Below are 18,345 nucleotides of genomic sequence, written 5' to 3' on the forward strand. Positions count from 1 at the left end.
GCAAAAGGAACTATGTCCATTGTTGCAACCATCAATCCTATTACTTCCATGCACTGCGCTATGGAAGGATGAGGAACAGAATGAAGTACTTGACAAGAGCTTAGAAGTTTTGATTTTCTGACCTCTGTCAGAAAAATCCTCATTTCTAAGGAATCTATTATTGTTCCCAAGAAGGAAACTCTTGTTGACGGGGACAGAGAACTTTTTTCTTTGTTCACCTTCCATCTGTGAGATCTGAGAAAGGCTAGGACGATGTCCGTATGAGCCTTTGCTTTTGACAGGGACGACGCTTGAATCAGGATGTCGTCCAAGTAAGGTACTACTGCAATGCCCCTTGGTCTTAGAACTGCTAGAAGGGACCCTAGTACCTTTGTGAAAATCCTTGGAGCAGTGGCTAATCCAAATGGAAGTGCCACAAACTGGTAATGCTTGTCCAGAAAAGCGAACCTTAGGAACTGATGATGTTCCTTGTGGATAGGAATATGTAGGTACGCATCCTTTAAATCCACGGTAGTCATAAATTGATTTTCCTGGATAGTAGGTAGGATCGTTCGAATAGTTTCCATTTTGAACGATGGTACCCTGAGAAATTTGTTTAGGATCTTTAGATCCAAAATTGGTCTGAATGTTCCCTCTTTTTTGGGAACTATGAACAGATTGGAATAAAATCCCATTCCTTGTTCTCTTATTGGAACTGGATGTATCACTCCCATCTTTAACAGGTCTTCAACACAATGTAAGAATGCCTGTCTCTTTATTTGGTTTGAAGATAATTGAGACCTGTGGAACCTTCCCCTTGGGGGTAGTTCCTTGAATTCCAGGAGATAACCTTGAGAAACTATTTCTAGCGCCCAAGGATCCTGAACATCTCTTGCCCAAGCCTGAGCAAAGAGAGAAAGTCTGCCCCCCACTAGATCCGGTCCCGGATCGGGGGCTATCCCTTCATGCTGTTTTGGTAGCAGTGGTAGGCTTCTTGGCCTGCTTACCCTTGTTCCAGCCTTGCATTGGTTTCCAGGCTGGTTTGGGTTGTGAAGTATTACCCTCTTGCTTAGAGGATACAGAATTAGAGGCTGGTCCGTTTCTGCGAAAGGGACGAAAATTAGGCTTATTTTTAGCCTTAAAAGACCTATCCTGTGGGAGGGTGTGGCCCTTTCCCCCAGTGATGTCTGAAATAATCTCTTTCAAATCAGGTCCAAATAATGTTTTACCTTTGAAAGGAATGTTAAGCAATTTTGTCTTGGAAGACACATCCGCTGACCAAGACTTTAGCCAAAGCGCTCTGCGCGCCACAATAGCAAACCCTGAATTTTTCGCCGCTAATCTAGCTAATTGCAAAGCGGCATCTAAAACAAAAGAGTTAGCCAATTTAAGTGCTTGAACTCTGTCCATAACCTCCTCATACGAAGATTCTTTACTGAGCGACTTTTCTAGTTCCTCGAACCAGAAACACGCTGCCGTAGTGACAGGAACAATGCATGAAATTGGTTGTAGAAGGTAACCTTGCTGTACAAAAATCTTTTTAAGCAAACCCTCTAATTTCTTATCCATAGGATCTTTGAAAGCACAACTATCTTCGATAGGAATAGTAGTGCGTTTGTTTAGAGTAGAAACCGCCCCCTCGACCTTGGAGACTGTCTGCCATAAGTCCTTTCTGGGGTCGACTATAGGAAATAATTTCTTAAATATAGGGGGTGGAACAAAAGGTATGCCGGGCCTTTCCCACTCTTTATTTACTATGTCCGCCACCCGCTTGGGTATAGGAAAAGCGTCGGGGGGCACCGGAACCTCTAGGAACTTGTCCATCTTACATAATTTCTCTGGAATGACCAAATTGTCACAATCATCCAGAGTAGATAACACCTCCTTAAGCAGTGCGCGGAGATGTTCTAATTTAAATTTAAATGTCACAACATCAGGTTCAGCTTGATGAGAAATTTTTCCTGAATCTGAGATTTCTCCATCAGACAATACCTCCCTCATGGCCCCTTGAGATTGGTGTGAGGGTATGTCAGAACAGTTATCATCAGCGTCCTCTTGCTCTTCAGTGTTTAAAACAGAGCAATCGCGCTTTCTCTGATAAGTAGGCATTTTGGATAAAAGATTTGCTATGGAGTTATCCATTACAGCCGTTAATTGTTGCATGGTAATAAGTATTGGCGCACTAGATGTACTAGGGGCCTCCTGTGTGGGCATAACTGGTGTAGACACAGTAGGGGATGATGTAGTATCATGTTTACTCCCCTCATTTGAGGAATCATCTTGGGCAATATAATTATCTGTGGCATTACTGTCCTTACTTTGTTTGGACACTATGGCACAATTATCACATAAATTTAAATGGGGAGACACATTGGCTTTCATACATATAGAACATAGCTTATCTGATGGTACAGACATGTTAAACAGGCTTAAACTTGTCAACACAGCACAAAAAACGTTTTAAAATAAAACCGTTACTGTCACTTTAAATTTCAAACTGAAAACACTTTATTACTGAATATGTGAAAAAGTATGAAGGAATTGTTCAAAATTCACCAAAATTTCACCACAGTGTCTTAAAGCATTAAAAGTATTGCACACCAAATTTCAGAGCTTTAACCCTTAAATTAACGGAACCGGAGCCGTTTTCAAATTTAACCCCTATACAGTCCCAGCTATATGCTTTGCTGAGACCCAACCAAGCCCAGAGGGGAATACGATACCAAATGACGCCTTCTAGAAGCTTTTTTAGTGATTCTTAGATCCTCACACATGCATCTGCATGCCTTGCTCTCCAAAAACAACTGCGCAGTAATGGCGCGAAAATGAGGCTGAGTCTATAACTAGAAAGGCCCCCAGACTAAAAAAGGTGTCCAACACAGTGCCTGCAGTTTTTTAAACGTTCCCCAAGATTATAATGCCAATTATTAGCTAGAATCTGCATAATATGCCCAAATAAAGCAATCGTTTTAGCCCATAAAAATGTCTACCAGTTTTTAAGCCCTTTTTTTAAGCCCTTTATTCTTTTATATTTGACTAAGAAAATGGCTTACCGGTCCCCATGAGGGGAAATGACAGCCTTCCAGCATTACATGGTCTTGTTAGAAATATGGCTAGTCATACCTTAAGCAGAAAGGTCTGCTAACTGTTTCCCCCAACTGAAGTTACTTCATCTCAACAGTCCTGTGTGGAAACAGCAATCGATTTTAGTTACTGTCTGCTAAAATCATCTTCCTCTTACAAACAGAAATCTTCATCCTTTTCTGTTTCAGAGTAAATAGTACATACCAGCACTATTTTAAAATAACAAACACTTGATAGAAGAATAAAAACTACATTTAAACACCAAAAAACTCTTAACCATCTCCGTGGAGATGTTGCCTGTGCAACGGCAAAGAGAATGACTGGGGTGGGCGGAGCCTAGGAGGGATCATGTGACCAGCTTTGCTGGGACTCTTTGCCATTTCCTGTTGGGGAAGAGAATATCCCACAAGTAAGGATGACGCCGTGGACCGGACACACCAATGTTGGAGAAAATGGGCCAGCTCCTTAGCTTAGATCCTTGCTTTTTAAATAAAGATAACAAGAGAACAAAGACAAATTGTTAATAGGAGTAAATTATAGAGTTGCTTAAAATTGCATGCTCTGACTCATGAAATAAAAAAAATGGGTTTATTATCCCTTTAACAGAGTGTTCAGACACCTATGATATATTCATTCCTTGTTTACAAATACTCTAGCAGTGCCAGAATGTTTTATCAGTTACGGTCTTTAAGGCACACTAACAGACCAGATTCTTAGGAAGCCACTGTTTGAGCACAGAAGGCGACTATACTGACTGCTCAGCTCATTTTTCCGTTACCACTGAAAACTGACAAAATGTTTTTTTAGTGGGCCCTAAACAACACAGCTGAGAAACACTGTGCAAGACTATTAGGAAGGGGAGATGGTGTTATGTTTTTACCTGGGTAAGAAGAGGAGAACTCCATTAGTGCGAATGGCATAAATTATCCCATGAGAGATGCATCGCTCATCACAATCTGAATCTTTGTCTCTGAAGAACATACACTGAAAGAGCTCCGTGGACTGCTTCTGGCAATGCTGGGCTGCCTGCAGAATTAAATAATAAAACCACAGAGCTATTAAAATCCTGCTTTTAGAACAGCTTTTATTACTTGTGGGGGGTTTTCAACACTAATTTCAGAGAAGCAGCATCTTGAAAGGGCCATGATGGTGTTAAAATTACATTCTCTGGACCAGCAGTGCTCTACAGGGGTTAAACACAGTGTTACAGCATCTCTAACAGATTAGAGCATGTCAATCTTACACAAATTCAAGAGATGTTTAATGTCTGTTAAACAGAAAAGGACAAATGGCCTCATGTCCCCTAAGATTTTACAATATTAAGCCTGTTGGCATGAAAGGCATTCCTAGGCCTAAAAAGTCACCCCAGTCTCAATTTATTGTTTCTTAACTCAGGTTAATTTCCCCCCAGGCTCCATTTACATTAGATTTTAAAATAATAATCTAACAGTAGCCTGGGTAAAATTGGTTTATCAGAATAGGTGACTTCTACTCTCCTGCACTGAAATAACTTTTTATTAGACACTAATATGTTTCAAATGTACATGGAGTGTCAGATGATATACAACAGCTAAATTAATTTTAAAAAGCCCTAAGCAGATCCATTTTGTTTCTGCACTCACATATACACAATACACAGAATTTCTCAATTTCTGCCTGTCTGGCTGATGGGAGGTTAGGTGGTGGCCATTGGCAGGTAGGAGTAGCAAGTTCCTTTTCCTGTCGATGAGAGCTGCATACTGCCAGACTAACGCAGCACACTGTTTCATTATTTACTAGATCCCAAGCAGACAAATCTAAATACTGCTTCAATGCATCTCGGAAGAGACAGTTATAATTTACAGCCAGTTAACTACTTACACGGTTGCGAGCATTGATGTGACGACAGAGCTCCTCCAGGTCACGGTTGGCAAGCAGATTATCGGTTGGACTACTATGTATAGAGGCCAGGAGTAGCCTGTGAACCACAATGTCCGCATAACGACGAATCGGAGAAGTGAAGTGTGTGTACTTGCCTAGTGCCAAACCTATCAAGGTAAATTGAGATACTTGTCTAGTTCCAAACCTATCAGGGTAAATTGAGAGTTGTCATGTAACATTGAAATAAAACTTCAAATAGAATGCACAGGACTACTACAGGACTCTAAAAGTTAAGACATAGAGAATATGTTCCAATCATTGTAAACACAAAAGGCTCTTCAACTTCCTACTCTGAGGCACGCCACCAGATATAAGCTGTGCTTGAGTGAACTATTCTAGGTGCAAAAACAAAATGTATGCTTACCTAATAAATGTATTTATTTCCAGGCATGGAGAGTCCACGAATCATTCCAATTACTAGTGGGATATTCACTCCTGGCCAGCAGGAAGAGGCAAGGAGCACCTCAGCAAAGCTGTAAAATGTCACTTCTCTTAGCCATAACCCCCAGTCATTCGGCCAAAGGGAAATACAAAAGGTATAGAGGTGGCTGAGGTTTTAACAACAAAACTGCCGTCTGAATATAAATAAGGGTGGGTCGTGGACTCTCCATGTCTGGAAATACATTTCTCAGATAAGCATAAATTTTGTTTTCTTTCCTAAGGCATGGAGAGTCCACAAATCATTCTAATTACTAGTGGAACCAACACCCAAGCTAGAGGACACAGAATGAAAGGGAGGGAGAACAAAAACAGGACCTAAACCGAAGGCACCACCGCTTGAAGAACTTTTCTCCCAAAAGAAGCCTCAGCCGAGGCAAAAGTATCACATTTGTAGAATTTAGAAAAGGTATGTATAGAGGACAATGTGGCCGCCTTGCAAATTTGCTCCACAGAAGCTTCATTTTTGAAAGCCCAGGAAGATGAAACAGCTCTAGTGGAATGAGCTGTAATTCTCTCAGGAGCCCAGAGACAGAAGTTTTTTTCACTTTCTGCGATGAGATTTTTTTAGTGAATATTTTTCTGCAGGTCATTTTTCAATAAAATAAAATTGTAAATGTGTCAGTTACACTAAAGCACCAGATCAATTGCAATGTGTTGGCTAACTGGAGAATAAAGCAATATTTAAAGTTGTATAATCTAGTGCAGTAGTTGAAAATTGCATTGCAAATTAGCTGCAGACAAAAAAAGTAATTGTAACATGCCTCTTGAATTAATTTGTTTCCTTTTCTCTTAGTCTAACATAGACATGTAGTAATAAAAAGGTGCATTGCTCATACGAACATCTTACATTCAAAGAAAAACAGCTTTGCAGACTGTAAAAAGCTAGGGAACGAGCTTGCAAAAATCTCAGAGCCAGAGTACAATCAATGCACTGCTGCTTTGCAGCACTACTGCATATTTGATTGTTGAATTCAAGCAGCACTTTGCTCTGGATGCACTGTTAAGGAAAACTTATACAATGCAGCCAGAGAACAGCTCTGTTTAAAAAGAACAGTCTAATGTGGAGCAGCGCTGAAAAGTTAAAGTGTTAACAGTTCCTGTTCTTTCTGCAGACATGCTGCATTTTCTGCGATGACATCTCAGATCACTCTATGTTCTGCCTTGGGGCTCAGGAGGCTGTTGTCCAACTGTCTCATAAGCTAAATGGATAACACTTCTCAACCAGAGAGAAAGAGTAGTAGAAGTGGCCTTCTGACCCCTACGCTTACCAGAGAAAACGACAAACAGGGCAGAAGTCTGACAAAAATCTTTAGTTGCTTGAAGGTAAAAAATTTTAGAGCACGCACGACATCCAAGTTATGCAAAGACCGTTCCTTTTGAGAAGGATTAGGGAAAAAAAGAGGGAATAACAATTTCCTGATTAATATTGCGATCCGACACTACCTTAGGGAGAAAACCCAGCTTAGTACGGAGGACCGCCTTATCAGCATGAATAATAAGGTAAGGGGAATCACACTGCAGAGCCGAAATTTCGGAGACTCTGCGAGCAGCATAAATAGCAATAAGAAACAAAACTTTCCAAGATAGTAATTTAATATCAACAGAATGCATTGGCTTATTTTGAAGGACGGAACCCTGAGGAATTGGTTGAGACACTTTAGGTCCAGTATGGGACCAAAAGTGCCCTCCTTTTTGGGAACTACAAACAGATTTGAATAGAATTCTAGACCCTGTTCCTCTAGAGGAATTGGAACAATTACACCCAGGGAAGATAGATCCTTTAAACAGTTTAAAAAGGCCTCACTCTTTATCTGGTCCGCGGATAACCTTGACAGGTGGAATCTGCCCCTGGGAGGACAGGATTTGAATCCTATTCTGTAACCGTGGGACACTATGTCTATGGCCCGGAACATTGCATATCCAAGCGTGCCAAAAAAAAAAACACAACAAAAAAACAGAGCCTGCCCCCCACTTGATCCAATACAGGATCGGGGGCGGTCCCTTCATGCTTTTTTAGAATCAGCGAAAGGCTTCTTAGCTTGCTTCCCTTTATTCCAAAGCTGGACCTCCAAGAAGACTTTGATTGTTCCAGTTTGGAAAAGGAGGAGGAAGGCTTTTGTCTCTGAAAGTTACGAAAGGAGCGGAAATTAGAATTCTGGTGACCCTTAGGTCTATTCTTTTTATCCTGAGGTAAGAAAGAGCCATTTCCACCTGTAATTTCAGAAATTACAGTATTTCAGCCAGACCTGGACCAAACAAGGTTTTGCCCTTATAAGGAAAAACAAATGCTTGGACTTGGATGTGACATCAGCCGACCAAGATTTTAACCACAGAGCTCTACGAGCTAAAACATTGAAACCAGAAATCTTAGCTCCCAGTCTAAGAACTTGCATGTTGGCATCACAAAGGTATTGGCCAGCTTGAGAGCCTTGATCCTGGTCTTGGATCTCCTCTTCAAAAAAGCCTCAAGTTTCTTATCCATGGGATCCTTAAAAGAACAACTATCTTCAATAGGAATAGTAGCTTTCTTGGCAAGAGTAGAGATAGCTCCCTCTACCTTGGGCACTGTGCGCCACGAGTCATGTATAGAATCAGCAACAGGAAACATCTTTTTAAAAACAGAAGACAGGGAAAAATGAATCCCTGGTTTATCCCACTCCTGAGATATGATATCTGCCATATGGTCTGGCACATCATACACCCTGTTAAGCTTACTAGAACTCTTAGGATTCTCTGCAACAGACGAGTCGGATTCTTCCAAAGTAGCAGGAACCTTCTTTGAAAGTAATCTGAGGTGTTCTAGCTTAAATCTGAAATTAATCTCCTCTGAATCTGCAGAATTGGTCATTACATTTTTAGAAACTGACAATTCGCCCCCTCAGAAGCCACTGAGGTATCATCCTCATCAGATAACAGACATACTGACTATTGCAGCCTTAGCAGAGTCAGAACCCTTATTAACATTAATATTTTTGGGTTTCCTCTTGCTCTTACCAGAAACCGGAAAGGCTGATAAGGCTGCGGAAACAGCAGATGTTATCTGCGCAGCAAAATCCCCTGGTAAATAAACACCCTCAGGAGGAAGCTGAGAGAAACCGCAGGGCACTTCATGTGAAACAGAATGGGACATTTGAGGAGAGGAAAGCTGAGAGGAAAGCCGAGGATTGGCATGAACAACATTATCCTGAGACACAGACTCAGGAGGGGAAATCTTGTCTTTAAAATGTAAAGTCTTTTCCAAATAGGAGGCACAATCTGAGCCTCCAAACAAAGTAAACATTTTACAAAATTAGTTGCTATATTTTGTTCTGAGTCCAATGAAGCAAGATGTTAATTCCCACAGAAATTGTAAAACTATAACTAATGTGCAAACAGAGTAAAGTACATTAACATACCCCCACAGCACTATTGTAACAAGATTACAAACGCTACCTCTATATCCTCAGACTGACTGAGGTAACTCCCCACACCGGAACCAGGAGTTCCCACTAGCAATCGGGTACAGAGCAAGAGAAGAACTGAGAGGCAATCCGTCTGCCACCCTAGCCGATAAATGTGAAGCAGCTCAGAAACAGCACACCACTCTGCTCTTCAAGTCGCAATGAAAAACATAATTTATGTAAGAACTTACCTGATAAATTCATTTCTTTCATATTAGCAAGAGTCCATGAGCTAGTGACGTATGGGATATACATTCCTACCAGGAGGGGCAAAGTTTCCCAAACCTCAAAATGCCTATAAATACACCCCTCACCACACCCACAATTCAGTTTAACGAATAGCCAAGAAGTGGGGTGATAAAAAAGTGCGAAAGCATAAAAAATAAGGAATTGGAATAATTGTGCTTTATACAAAATCATAACCACCACAAAAAAAGGGCGGGCCTCATGGACTCTTGCTAATATGAAAGAAATGAATTTATCAGGTAAGTTCTTACATAAATTATGTTTTCTTTCATGTAATTAGCAAGAGTCCATGAGCTAGTGACGTATGGGATAATGATTACCCAAGATGTGGATCTTTCCACACAAGAGTCACTAGAGAGGGAGGGATAAAATAAAGACAGCCAATTCCTGCTGAAAATAATCCACACCCAAAATAAAGTTTAATGAAAAACATAAGCAGAAGATTCAAACTGAAACCGCTGCCTGAAGTACTTTTCTACCAAAAACTGCTTCAGAAGAAGAAAATACATCAAAATGGTAGAATTTAGTAAAAGTATGCAAAGAGGACCAAGTTGCTGCTTTGCAAATCTGATCAACCGAAGCTTCATTCCTAAACGCCCAGGAAGTAGAAACTGACCTAGTAGAATGAGCTGTAATCCTCTGAGGCGGAGTTTTACCCGACTCAACATAGGCAAGATGAATTAAAGATTTCAACCAAGATGCCAAAGAAATGGCAGAAGCTTTCTGGCCTTTTCTAGAACCGGAAAAGATAACAAATAGACTAGAAGTCTTTCGGAAAGATTTAGTAGCTTCAACATAATATTTCAAAGCTCTAACAACATCCAAAGAATGCAACGATTTCTCCTTAGAATTCTTAGGATTAGGACATAATGAAGGAACCACAATTTCTCTACTAATGTTGTTGGAATTCACAACTTTAGGTAAAAATTAAAACGAAGTTCGCAACACCGCCTTATCCTGATGAAAAATCAGAAAAGGAGACTCACAAGAAAGAGCAGATAATTCAGAAACTCTTCTGGCAGAAGAGATGGCCAAAAGGAACAAAACTTTCCAAGAAAGTAATTTAATGTCCAATGAATGCATAGGTTCAAATGGAGGAGCTTGAAGAGCCCCCAGAACCAAATTCAAACTCCAAGGAGGAGAAATTGACTTAATGACAGGTTTTATACGAACCAAAGCTTGTACAAAACAATGAATATCAGGAAGAATAGCAATCTTTCTGTGAAAAAGAACAGAAAGAGCAGAGATTTGTCCTTTCAAGGAACTTGCGGACAAACCCTTATCTAAACCATCCTGAAGAAACTGTAATTGAAGAAGAATAATAATATCATGAGAATCATGATTTGTTACTTGTTGCGCTAAAGTTTCCAACCAAAAAGTTGAAGCTGCAGCAACATCAGCCAATGATATAGCAGGTCTAAGAAGATTACCTGAACACAGATAAGCTTTTCTTAGAAAGGATTCAATTTTCCTATCTAAAGGATCTTTAAACGAAGTACCATCTGACATAGGAATGGTAGTACGTTTAGCAAGGGTAGAAATAGCCCCATCAACTTTAGGGATTTTGTCCCAAAATTCTAACCTGTCAGACAGTACAGGATATAATTGCTTAAAACGTTTAGAAGGAGTAAATGAATTACCCAATTTATCCCATTCTTTGGAAATTACTGCAGAAATAGCATTAGGAACAGGAAAAACTTCTGGAATAACCACAGGAGATTTAAATACCTTATCTAAACGTTTAGAATTAGTATCAAGAGGACCAGAATCCTCTATTTCTAAAGCAATTAATACTTCTTTAAGTAAAGAACGAATAAATTCTATTTTAAATAAATATGAAGATTTATCAGCATCAATCTCTGAAACAGAATCCTCTGAACCAGAAGAGTCATCAGAATCAGAATGATGATGTTCATTTAAAAATTCATCTGTAGGGAGAGAAGTTTTAAAAGATTTTTTACGTTTACTAGAAGGAGAAATAACAGACATAGCCTTCTTGATGGATTCAGAAACAAAATCTCTTATGTTATCAGGAACATTCTGCACCTTAGATGTTGAAGGAACTGCAACAGACAATGGTACTTTACTAAAGGAAATATTATCTGCATTAACAAGTTTGTCATGACAATTAATACAAACAACAGCCGGAGGAATAGCTACCAAAAGTTTACAGCAGATACACTTAGCTTTGGTAGATCCAGCACTAGACAGCGATTTTCCTGTAGTATCTTCTGACTCAGATGCAACGTGAGACATCTTGCAATATGTAAGAGAAAAAACAACATATAAAGCAAAATAGATCAAATTCCTTATATGACAGTTTCAGGAATGGGAAAAAATGCCAAAGAACAAGCTTCTAGCAACCAGAAGCAATGAAAAATGAGACTTAAATAATGTGGAGACAAAAGCGACGCCCATATTTTTTAGCGCCAAATAAGACGCCCACATTATTTGGCGCCTAAATGCTTTTGGCGCCAAAAATGACGCCACATCCGGAACGCCGACATTTTTGGCGCAAAATAACGTAAAAAAAATGACGCAACTTCCGGCGACACGTATGACGCCGGAAACGGAAAATAATTTTTGCGCCAAAAAGTCCGCGCCAAGAATGACGCAATAAAATGAAGCATTTTCAGCCCCCGCGAGCCTAACAGCCCACAGGGAAAAAAGAGTCAAATTTTTGAAGGTAAGAAAAAATGAATAATTCAAATGCATAATCCCAAATATGAAACTGACTGTCTGAAAAATAAGGAAAGTTGAACATTCTGAGTCAAGGCAAATAAATGTTTGAATACATATATTTAGAACTTTAAAAACAAAGTGCCCAACCATAGCTTAGAGTGTCACAGAAAATAAGATTTACTTACCCCAGGACACTCATCTACATGTTTGTAGAAAGCCAAACCAGTACTGAAACAAGAATCAGCAGAGGTAATGGTATATATAAGAGTATATCGTCGATCTGAAAAGGGAGGTAAGAGATGAATCTCTACGACCGATAACAGAGAACCTATGAAATAGACCCCGTAGAAGGAGATCACTGCATTCAAATAGGCAATACTCTCCTCACATCCCTCTGACATTCACTGCACGCTGAGAGGAAAACCGGGCTCCAACTTGCTGCGGAGCGCATATCAACGTAGAATCTAGCACAAACTTACTTCACCACCTCCATCGGAGGCAAAGTTTGTAAAACTGAATTGTGGGTGTGGTGAGGGGTGTATTTATAGGCATTTTGAGGTTTGGGAAACTTTGCCCCTCCTGGTAGGAATGTATATCTCATACGTCACTAGCTCATGGACTCTTGCTAATTACATGAAAGAAATGAAGACGGAAGAGCGGAGAGTCACCTGAGCGCAAGTGAAAAGTCAACTGCGCCACAGGAGTCAAAGCGCGTGAAGTTAAAGCGCTATGTATTCTCTTACTCCAGACTCACTACAAGTCCCCTATTGTGACTTAATATTGCTAAATAAAATAAGCCACAATTAGGGATAAACTCCACCTGAAATGTTCAGCCCGAGTCACCCTCAATACATATAGGGCTAAACATTAATCACTTAAGCTCCCAATAAAGTTCCACATTTAGAAGTGCCTGCTTTGAAATGCTGCCCAAGATAAATTCCAATACACAGGAAATAAAATGCGTCCCATAAGATGATGTACTGAGGATTAACCTCTAGAGTGCTGCCCTCAGGAACTAGAAGACAATAGCACTTACCTGTGGATCCGGCTGCAGGGCAGGAGCAGCTTCTTAGGTGTGACTAAATCACTAACATCCATCAGGGACCTGTAGAAAAAGAAAAAACAGAGTAACCAACTCTGTTTTCTTTTATCCAAGGGGTAGTGTAAGTGTTAGAAATAAAGCAAAGACCACCTCGCCGCTTCCAACTGCTTAAAGCCACCATTACTCTTACTAAAGAGATTGACATGGACACAGCATAGGCCCTAATCCTTGCTTGCAGGGAAAAGTACCCATTAAAGGATTAAATATCTTCTGACAAAATATTCGCACATCCTCCCTTGACAGAGGCAAAGAGAATGACTGAAGGGATGGGTAAGGGATGTGACACTTAACAGCTCTGTTGGGGTGCTCTTTGCCTCCTCATGCTGGCCAGGAGTGAATTTTACACTAGTAATTTGAATGATTTGTGGACTCTCCATGCCTTAGGAAAGAAAGAAAGCTGAATCTTGCACAATCTTGGATGGAAAAAAATAAAATACACACACAAAATAGCACTTTCAGCATATGCCTCAAGAAAACACATTAACTGCTTTAATATACAGTGCAGAGGCAACTTAATTTCAAGTGACTAAAGGACATCTGATACGAACTTGACAGAGCAATACTTTTCTATTCTGTGGAATTTTTCTTTTTGAAATGTTTGTAATTTCTTTTTTGTTTATTGTTGAATAATTTTTGAATCACCTAAATAAAGAAAATTAAACTAAAGGACATCTGATAGCAAATTGTTGTGCAACTCTTTGATAATAGTTTTCAAGAGCAAATTCTAGCTGCAGAAGTTACATTATTATAAGGAAAGAGAATGTGGTGCTTCTGGCTGTGTATGTGATAAATGCACTCACCATAGTGATAGAACTCATCTTCAGTGCAGGATCCAGTGGAGAAGTACTCAGCATTAGACATAGCCTGCGTGGCCATAGATCTCAAAAGTCGATTCACTAAAGGGTCAGATGGATCCTCAGCTTTGTCTAGAGAATCTGCCAAAGCCTTGTTGGAACTGGGGGAAAAGAAAGAGCAGAAGTATCACAGCTATTGGAAAAAAGACAAATAACAGACAAATGCATTCAAAGACACAGTGAGAAAGAGAATCAACCAAATATATAAATAATATTGTAGACTGAAAATTCAAACTCTCAGCATAGAAGTTGATGGGAACAAATTCAAGGGAAAGACTAGAGAACCTTAAAGGCCACAAAAACAAAGAGTTAGGCAAGCCATCTTACCGTGTGTCAATGGTAAACCCTCTTGCTTTGGCACATTCTTTTAGTTCATTGAAAAACTCCTGTCTTGGGGGTGGGTGCAAACGAAGCAAAGCATGCTGGGGAAAGCTCTCCCAAATCTTCTTGGCCACCCAGTGGTTGGCCAGAATCATACACTCTGCAATTGTCTCATGCATTTCTAAGGGCTGCTTGGGTACTAGGTCATCAATACTGCGTTCTTCCCCAAGCTGGACTCTAACCTCAATTCCTTCTAGTTCAAGAGCTCCCCCAAGGTCTCTCCTTGATCTTGTGGCTCGAGCTACTTCAGTCAGTTTGCCCACTGCCCACAATAACTGATCGAGTCTACTGGAGTCTTGTGACAGTGGGTGTAGTGCAGGCTCAGTTTTCAGTGGCTCTAAATCACCATCTAACAGCTTCTGTGCCACCTCGTAACTCAGCTTGTAGGATGAGCGAATGATTGTCCTTCCATACCACACTCTACGGATCTCATAAGTTCTGCTATCCAGCTCCCACACCACACTCACAGCAAATCTGCAGGCACAAAGTGTAAAATAACAAATCACATCTTTACACAGTGGCCATATATAAGATGCAGTAGATAATATAAAATATAATACAATACACATCCCAAATGCTGTAGAACTACAAAAATAATTAATTGTTGGACTCATATCTCCAGGATGCACTTTTGTCTAAACCAGAAAGTTTTATTTTATTTATTTTTTTTAGTCGTAAATTAGATTACTGTGCTTACTAGGAAAATATTCTGACACTTTCTGTACATAGTAGTATTTTTTCTCTGATTCTTCAAGTTTAAAAATTATATTTGTAAAGTGCCACCACATCCAATAGAGCTGAGTGCATACGTAAATAAGTAAAATGTACACTAACACTTGTGGTATTTAAAAAAAAATAAAAAACATAATTTATGCTTATTTATTTCTCTTGTAGTGTATCCAGTCCACGGATCATCCATTACTTATGGGATATTCTCCTTCCCAACAGGAAGTTGCAAGAGGATCACCCACAGCAGAGCTGCTATATAGCTCCTCCCCTCACAGCCATATCCAGTCATTCGACTGAAACAAGCCGAGAAAGGAGAAACCATAGGGTGCAGTGGTGACTGTAGTTTAATTAAAATTTTAGACCTGCCTTAAAATGACAGGGCGGGCCGTGGACTGGATACACTACAAGAGAAATAAATTTATCAGGTAAGCATAAATGTTTTCTCTTGTTAAGTGTATCCAGTCCACGGATCATCCATTACTTATGGGATACCAATACCAAAGCTAAAGTACACGGATGATGGGAGGGACAAGGCAGGGATTAAGCGGAAGGAACCACTGCCTGAAGAACCTTTCTCCCAAAAACAGCCTCTGAAGAAGCAAAAGTATCAAATTTGTAAAATTTTGAAAAAGTGTGAAGCGAAGACCAAGTCGCGGCCTTGCAAATCTGTTCAACAGAGGCCTCATTTTTAAAGGCCCAGGTGGAAGCCACAGCTCTAGTAGAATGAGCTGTAATTCTTTCAGGGGGCTGCTGTCCAGCAGTCTCATAGGCTAGGCGTATAATACTCCGAAGCCAAAAGGAAAGAGAGGTTGCCGAAGCTTTTTGACCTCTCCTCTGTCCAGAATAAACGACAAACCGGGAAGATGTTTGACGAAAAATCTTTAGTAGCTTGTAAGTAAAACTTCAAGGCACGGACTACGTCCATATTATGTAAAAGACGTTCCTTCTTTGAAGGAGGATTAGGACACAATGATGGAACAACAATCTCTTGATTGATATTCTTGTTAGAAACCACCTTAGGTAAAAGCCCAGGTTTGGTACGCAGAACTACCTTATCTGCATGAAAAATCAGATAAGGAGAATCACATTGTAAGGCAGATAGCTCAGAGACTCTCCGAGCCGAGGAAATAGCCATCAAAAAGAGAACTTTCCAAGATAAAAGCTTAATATCAATGGAATGAAGGGGTTTAAACGGAACTCCTTGAAGAACTTTAAGAACCAAGTTTAAGCTCCATGGGGGAGCAACAGGTTTAAACACAGGCTTAAATCTAACCAAAGCCTGACAAAATGCCTGGACGTCTGGAACTTCTGCCAGACGCTTGTGCAAAAGAATAGACAGAGCAGAAATCTGTCCCTTTAAGGAACTAGCTGATAATCCTTTGTCCAAACCCTCTTGGAAAAAAGACAATATCCTAGGAATCCTAACCTTACTCCATGAGTAATTCTTGGAATCACACCAGTAAAGATATGTACGCCATATCTTGTGATAGATTTTCCTGGTAACAGGCTTTCGTGCCTGTATTAAGGTATCAATGACTGACTCGGAGAAGCCACGCTTTGATAGAATCAAGCGTTCAATCTCCATGCAGTCAGTCTCAGAGAAATTAGATTTGGATGATTGAAAGGACCTTGTATTAGAAGGTCCTGTCTTAGAGGCAGAGTCCATGGTGGAAAGGATGATATGTCCACTAGGTCTGCATACCAGGTCCTGCGTGGCCACGCAGGCGCTATCAGAATCACCGATGCTCTCTCCTGTTTGATTTTGGCAATCAGTCGAGGGAGCAGAGGAAACGGTGGAAACACATAAGCCAGGTTGAAGAACCAAGGCGCTGCTAGAGCATCTATCAGCGTCGCTTCTGGGTCCCTGGACCTGGATCCGTAACAAGGAAGATTGGCGTTCTGGCGAGACGCCATGTCCAACTCTGGTTTGCCCCAACGATGAATCAACTGAGCAAACACCTCCGGATGGAGTTCCCACTCCCCCGGGTGAAAAGTCTGACGACTTAGAAAATCCGCCTCCCAGTTCGCCACGCCTGGGATATGGATTGCTGACAGGTGGCAAGAGTGAGTCTCTGCCCAGCGAATTATTTTTGAGACTTCTAATATCGCTAGGGAACTCCTGGTTCCCCCTTGATGGTTGATGTAAGCCACAGTCATGATATTGTCCGACTGAAATCTGATGAACCTCAGTGTTGCTAACTGAGGCCAAGCCAGAAGAGCATTGAATATTGCTCTTAACTCCAGAATATTTATCGGAAGGAGTTTCTCCTCCTGAGTCCACGATCCCTGTGCCTTCAGGGAGTTCCAGACTGCACCCCAACCTAGAAGGCTGGCATCTGTTGTTACAATTGTCCAATCTGGCCTGCGAAAGGTTATACCCTCGGACAGGTGGACCCGAGACAACCACCAGAGAAGAGAATCTTTGGTCTCTTGATCCAGATTTAGCAGAGGGGACAAATCTGATCCCCATTCCACTGACTTAGCATGCATAATTGCAGCCGTCTGAGATGTAGGCGCCCAAATGTCACTATGTCCATTGCCGCTACCATTAAGCCGATCACCTCCATACACTGAGCCACCGAAGGGCGCGGAATGGAATGAAGAATACGGCAAGCATTTAGAAGCTTTGATAACCTGGACTCCGTCAGGTAAATTTTCATCTCTACAGAATCTATAAAAGAGTCCCTAAGAAGGAGACTCTTGTGAGTGGGGATAGAGAACTCTTTTCCTCGTTCACTTTCCACCCGTGCGATCTCAGAAATGCCAGAACTATCTCTGTATGAGACTTGGAAATTTGAAAGCTTGACGCCTGTATCAGGATGTCGTCTAGATACGGAGCCACCGCTATGCCTCGCGGTCTTAGAACCGCCAGAAGTGAGCCCAGAACCTTCGTAAAGATTCTCGGGGCTGTAGCCAACCCGAAGGGAAAAGCTACAAATTGGTAATGCCTGTCTAGAAAGGCAAACCTTAGGAACCAATGATGATCTTTGTGAATCGGTATGTGAAGGTAGGCATCCTTTAAGTCCACTGTGGTCATGTATTGACCCTCTTGGATCATGGGTAGGATGGTCCGAATAGTTTCCATTTTGAAAGATGGAACTCTGAGGAACTTGTTTATGATCTTTAGATCCAAAATTGGTCTGAAGGTTCCCTCTTTTTTGGGAACCACAAACAGATTTGAATAAAAACCCTGTCCTTGTTCCGTCCGCGGAACTGGATGGATCACTCCCATTACTAGGAGGTCTTGCACACAGCGTAGGAATGCCTCTTTCTTTATCTGATTTGCAGATAACCTTGAAAGATGAAATCTCCCTTGTGGAGGGGAAGCTTTGAAGTCCAGAAGAAATCCCTGAGATATGATCTCCAACGCCCAGGGATCCTGAACATCTCTTGCCCACACCTGGGCGAAGAGAAAAAGTCTGCCCCCTACTAGATCCGTCGCCGGATAGGGGGCCGTTCCTTCATGCTGTCTTAGAGGCAGCAGCAG

At 41.0% G+C, this 18,345-nt stretch overlaps 1 protein-coding gene across 1 annotated transcript in view; it reads right to left on the minus strand.

Moving 5' to 3' along the window:
- The window catches only part of DIS3L (DIS3 like exosome 3'-5' exoribonuclease), a 221,665-nt gene that overhangs the window by 84,459 nt on the left and 118,861 nt on the right, over window positions 1-18,345 (minus strand). The window contains exons 12-15 of the mRNA XM_053718530.1: window positions 14,076-14,603; window positions 13,695-13,849; window positions 4,924-5,090; window positions 3,944-4,089 (exon numbers count right to left, since the gene is read on the minus strand). Coding sequence (XP_053574505.1) covers window positions 3,944-4,089; window positions 4,924-5,090; window positions 13,695-13,849; window positions 14,076-14,603 — 996 coding nt within the window. The remainder of the gene's footprint in view (window positions 1-3,943; window positions 4,090-4,923; window positions 5,091-13,694; window positions 13,850-14,075; window positions 14,604-18,345) is intronic.

This window comes from Bombina bombina, chromosome 6 (genome assembly GCF_027579735.1).
Source record: "Bombina bombina isolate aBomBom1 chromosome 6, aBomBom1.pri, whole genome shotgun sequence".
NCBI lineage: Eukaryota > Metazoa > Chordata > Amphibia > Anura > Bombinatoridae > Bombina > Bombina bombina.